Raw genomic sequence first — 5,516 nt, 5'->3', positions numbered from 1 at the left:
CTCTGGTGGCCAGGCAATGATTGGACGGGCCCCCAGGGGCGAGGAGCAGGTCACTCCTCCAAGGCTCAGGGAGAAGGAAGCGGTGTGGGATTGCAAGCTGGGGAAGTAGGCAGCTGAGAGCAAAGGGAGAGGATCACATCGCGGGGACAGTGGACCCGCAGCGGGAAGTTGAGGCACAAACGGAGACAGGGTCTGGGCAAGGCAGAGAGAATGAAATGATACTCAAGAGAAGGAAGGGGGAGTTAGAAAAAAAGATTAGGAAAAAGGAGAGACAGTGAGAAAGGCCAAAATATCTCTCTGTACCTAGATTTACACAGAGAGCCAGAGGTACATACAGAGGGAGAAGGAGGCGTAGAGGGGACACACCAGAGAAAGACTGACCAGGAGCAGAGACTAAGGGACACCGGGGACCGGACCTCTTAGGTCTCTGTTACTAGTCATGGAAGCGGAAGGGAGGAGTGAGCAGGGTAAGCAAAAGAAGAGGCGACTTTGCACCAGCCCCTGGCCCCAGAGCCACCCCGTCGCCGCTGGGACTCTGACCTCCACGGCCGGTGAGTGAATCTCCGGGCTGGACCTGAGGAGGCAGCAGGTGGGGGGGGTGGGGGTGCTCCACGCTTAGGCTCCTGGAGGGCAGTGGCTCCCCACGAGGAAGGTGACAAAAAACAAATCTGAGAATGCTAAAACCTTGGGCATCTCAGAAAGTGTGGGGAGGGACAAGTCGTTGGCTTCGCAGACGGGACTCAAGACCCCAGCGTGGACGGGCTGCAGAGCAGCACCCACAGTTGGAGGTGGGGGTGGAGGTGATGACATCTGGGCCCTCACTCCCGAGCCCCTGGGTCGCCCACTGCACAGCCTCCTCTGAGATGGGCAGCTGGAGGGGCCGGGGCTTGGGATCCCCTGTGACCAGCAGCTCGATGCATGTGTGTCCCCCAGGCGGACCAGGAGCCCTGGGTGGGAGCCACACCCTTGGTCCCCATGGGGACGGGTGCCTCAGCTCCAGACATCTCCTTTTCACAGTGTGTCCCTTCCAGGTGTTTCCTTTCGCTCCGTGTTCTCCCTTCCCCGGCTGGCTCTCAGACTAATTAGTGTGGGGGCTTAGTGAGCCTGTGTGGAGGAGAGGCAAGCCTTTCCCACGAGCTCAGGTTCCGCAGCCCGGCGGCCCAGGCCAGGGCCAGGGTAGGAGAGAAGATGAAATGCATGTAAGGGGAGGGTGGGCCTGAGCACAAGAGTGAGGAATGTTGCATCTGCCCAGGTGAAGGGCCTGGGAGAATGGGAGCAGTCTCTCGAGAGGGTGTGTGCTCAGTGTGAGCCTGGAGAGCGGGGACCCGGGGCCTTAAAGACAAGGACAGTCTGTTAGTGGTTCAGAGCAAAGAGGAGCCACGTGGGCTGAGACCCTGGAGGGTGGTACATGTGCTCAGAGAGGTGAAAGGCACAGGAAGGGCGCCTGTTGCACGGGAATGTTCCATGGGCGTGGGCATACAGTGAGGGGAAGCGGGCAGGGCCCCGGGTTGAAGCGAGTCTATCTGTACAGCGTATATGGAGAGCAGGGCGCAGGTCAGTGCACCGCGAGGTGAGGCCAGGACAAGGCTGAGCTATGTTCAGAGCTGAAGGGTTTCTGGTCAGGGCAGAGTGTGCGAGGCGCAGTGGAGCACTGAGGAGAAACTGGGGAGGGGGACAGGTGGGTCCACTCCGCACAACCTCTGCCTCCCCTCCCTCCTCAGACACCGGCCCTCGGCCCTACAGGAGCCTCTCTGGTGTAGGAGTGCAGAGACCAAGGCTGTCCCCCCACAGAGGACAGAGGGGTCGCCCACACTCCCGACGCCGCCACCGTACCACCTTCAGTCCCGCACAGCTGGAGCAGCTGGAGGCAGCCTTTGGGAGGAATCAGTACCCCGACATTTGGGCCCGAGAGGGTCTGGCCCGGGACACAGGCCTCAGCGAGGCCAGAATCCAGGTGAGGCCCCAGGATCCCCCTCCTCTTCTGGGAAGAGATGCAGATCTGGTACCTGGGAACTGCTGGGCTCTCAATTCTTCTAGGCATTAGAACTTCCCCTGAGCGTTCCCCAGAACACAGCCTTGACCCATGGTCTACACCGCCTCACCTACTTCCGGAATGTCCCTTGAATTGAACACAGGCTCTAACCTGATCTAACTTGAATTTCAGCATCCTACCCTCAGCCTTAACTGGATGTGAATTCCAACAGAAATACAGTCTTAATTGTTTGCATGCCCACGTAGCCTTGTCCCTAACCATGGCCTTGAAACCCAGCCTGCCTGCTGTTCCTTCCATCCGAACCATTGAGATAGTTAATCTTAGGTACAAACCCTACCCGAAATCCAGCCCCATCTCTAACAGTTAAACTCATCCACAGTCTTAATCTCTAATAACCCTCCGGGATGTTTCCTATTTCCCGTGGAGGGAAAATATCATTTGGTGTCATGGTTTATCTCTTTCTCATGGGAAGCTGACACTTCGGACTCTCCCAGATTTGCAGTAGAGCAAATTTCGACACAGGTTGGGGGTGACGGTCTGCGTCTTGTTTTGTGAGAAGGCCCAGCTCAGCTGTGCCTCTGGGAAGAGCTCTCCTTCCTCTGCGGTGCGGGAGAGGCTTATGCTCAGTACCTGAAGCTTCTGTCATTGACGGGGAGAGTGTCCCTACTTGAGAGAGGCTCTGATGTGGCTATTCTCCCCCTCCCTCAGGTCTGGTTCCAGAACCGCAGAGCTAAGCAGAGGAAGCAAGAGCGGTCACTCCTCCAGCCACTGGCCCATCTGTCTCCTGCCACCTTCTCTGGTTTCTTGCCCGAGTCCCCTGCTTGCCCCTACTCCTACCCAACACCGCCTCCACCCATGACCTGCTTCCCTCACCACTACAACCACACCCTTCCCTCTCAGCCCTCCACGGGCAGTTCCTTTGCTCGACCCCACCAGCCTGAAGACTGGTATCCCACCTTGCCTCCAACGCCCACTGGCCATCTGCCCTGCCCCCCACCCCCTACCATGCTTCCCCTCAGCCTTGAGCCCCCAAAGTCCTGGAACTAAGGTCAGACAGGTACTGATAAGGAAATCCACCCCACCCCCCAGCCCGTGGCCCTGGTGAAATGCACAGAAAGTTGGGTGGCTTCCCTTACTTCCAAGGTTCAAGTAGAAATTTAGTGAGGGACAGCTCAGAGACTGGGAATTTAGAGATGGGAAGTCATGCTGAAGAAGGCCCACAGGTCATTCATTAGTTAAGGGAATTTAGGGAGGTGAACCTACTAGAAGATAGAAGTAAAAAGCCTCCGGGGAGGTGACCGGTGGAAGGGTGGGTATCGACGGAAGCAGTTGTTGCTGCTGGTGAATGGAAGTGATTGAACATGACAGAACTTTCGGGGCTATGTGGATTAAGATCACAGTTGAAGATCTTCACGCAGCAGTTTCTAGCTGCCTTTAATAAGGCTTTCGATTCAAAGTCTACCTGTTCATCCTCTCTCCATCACCCACCCGCCACCCAAATCAGACATTCACTTTTGTTCATTAATGTTCTAGGAATACCTCTTGAATTTTTTCCTCTCTTTTCCATTCCGGCAGACACTTTGCCTTTTCTGGCCACATATCTTCTAACTGGTCCTCCTCAGTGGCTCCCTTAGCTCCAGACTTTCCCCTTACCAACAGGACCCTGAAAATCTGATCATCACAGAACAGCTCTCCAATATCTCATAAACAATAAAAAAAATAAGATCTGAGTCTTCAGTATTACCTTCAACCTGACTTTGAAATCGATTGCAAGTCATAACATATATGTTTTCTGATAGAGAAGAAACAATGAGATTCAGGGCTGACTTTTCCAAATGCCAGCCAGGAGTCTTAAGGCTTGCAAGAGGTCATTCCCAGGAAAGAACCCACTGGGAAGTCCCTTGGTCTGAGCCCTCCTCACAGAAACCTGGCGCGGCCTCATTAGTGGCCCCATTTATATATCCTATGGCTTATAAGGTATTTTACTCATAATGTGCATACTTACTTATTGGCAGGCCCATAGAAAAATCCTTAAACAAGCCCCTAGGAATGGATAGTCATGTTATTTATAAAATTTTATATATATAAAAGTCTGGAGTCAAAACCTCTGTACTGTGCCTTCGCCCTCCCATGGATTTATCTGCTTGGGCCAGACTGCCTTCCAGAAACATGCCGCCAGCCTCCAAAACTCCCCCAGTGTTGGTTTCAGCACGTCCTTGTTGACCTGCACCATTTTGACCTTCTTGTCCCCTGAGGGCGATGTCTCCTTACTGCTTATTTGTCAGTTTTCACTTACACCGCTGCTAGTGAGAGGGGAAACAGTGTCATGTTTACTGGCAACTTGTATATTTCCTGTCTGGCTTCTTTGAGGTATTTCTGGATTTGTGTATTGGTAGAGTCATCTTTCTTTAGTGATCGAGGGCACCTTGTGCAGTAGGGGTAGAAGTCGCTTTTTAGATGTGTGGTGGCTGTCCTTCGCTATTTGTTACTTGTGTTCTAGCATTTCTGAGCAAGGTTTTCCTGAGAGAATTAAGCCCTAATGCTGTCGGTACGTATCATATGTAACTTCTGTTTTCAGCCCCTGGAATGCTACCAGTTATGCAGAATTGGTAGAACCCGAGAAATATTCCCACGGGTCATTCTCTGCAGGGGGTGGTTTGGCTGAGGAAGCCCTGCCGAGACCTCTCCCCTTATTTTTATCAGCTCCAGCCACATTCCCTCCGCGATTTGGATCAAAACACTTCGCTTTGAATCATCTGAACTTTATCTTAGGATGTGCAGTCATGCACAGTTTTCATGTAATTTCCTCCTGACCAGCCAGCCAGTCTTACCAGTCGAGTGTATCTGGTCGTCTGACACTGATTTGTGAAGCCCCACTTTTTCACACACACTAGTTTCTCCTTTACATGCAAGACAGTGGTTGATGGCTGGTTCTTTCCATCAGTTAGCTTGTCCCTTCTGGCACCACCGCCATCCTAGGGTTATAATTCTGTGAAAATGGAAGGATTATTGATATCTTTTAAAATGTTAAGTCGTCTTATCCAAGTACAGATGTGTCCTGTCATTTTTTTCCAGACTCCTCTTACGTCATTCAGGAAAGTTCTTTATATATACACACACACATATATCTAAAATCTCAATAGGAGTTTTATAAATTACAAAAGTACTCTTTGTAACAAGTCTACTCAAAATATTATATGTGTGTGTGTGTGTGTGTGTGTGTGTGTGTGTGTGTATAAACATATAGGACAGTATATTTATGTGTGTATTAACCTGGATTAATTCCAAAAGCCTTATGTTGAGCAAAAAGCATTTTTTCCCAGGAAAGTACTTTCACTATATCATACCGTTTATATAAAGTTTTAACTGTGCAAAACAACTTGCATGTTAGGATGCATATAGATTAAGTAAAAATCGCAGACCAGCAGTTTCTGGAGGGCATTTGCTCCCTATGGGCCCCTTCTCTAGGATCACCTGGGAGCCCCGGTGCCTCCAGTGCGGGAGAATGACCTGGCACGTTGGA

The 5,516-nt window shown here is 51.7% G+C and overlaps 1 protein-coding gene across 1 annotated transcript; it reads left to right on the top strand.

The window, feature by feature from the left end:
* The first annotated feature begins 436 nt into the window (after positions 1-436).
* PROP1 (PROP paired-like homeobox 1) lies at positions 437-4,100 on the top strand. Its single transcript, XM_047730623.1, has 3 exons — positions 437-551; positions 1,722-1,954; positions 2,702-4,100. The coding sequence occupies exons 1-3, from the start codon at positions 440-442 to the stop codon at positions 3,038-3,040; spliced, it is 684 nt and encodes a 227-aa protein (XP_047586579.1). The 5' UTR covers positions 437-439; the 3' UTR covers positions 3,041-4,100.
* Positions 4,101-5,516: the final 1,416 nt, after the last annotated feature.

Source organism: Lutra lutra, chromosome 5, assembly GCF_902655055.1.
Source record: "Lutra lutra chromosome 5, mLutLut1.2, whole genome shotgun sequence".
Taxonomy (NCBI): Eukaryota; Metazoa; Chordata; class Mammalia; order Carnivora; family Mustelidae; genus Lutra; species Lutra lutra.
Note: the sequence above shows the minus strand (reverse complement) of the source record. Positions and strands in the feature narration are given on the sequence as shown.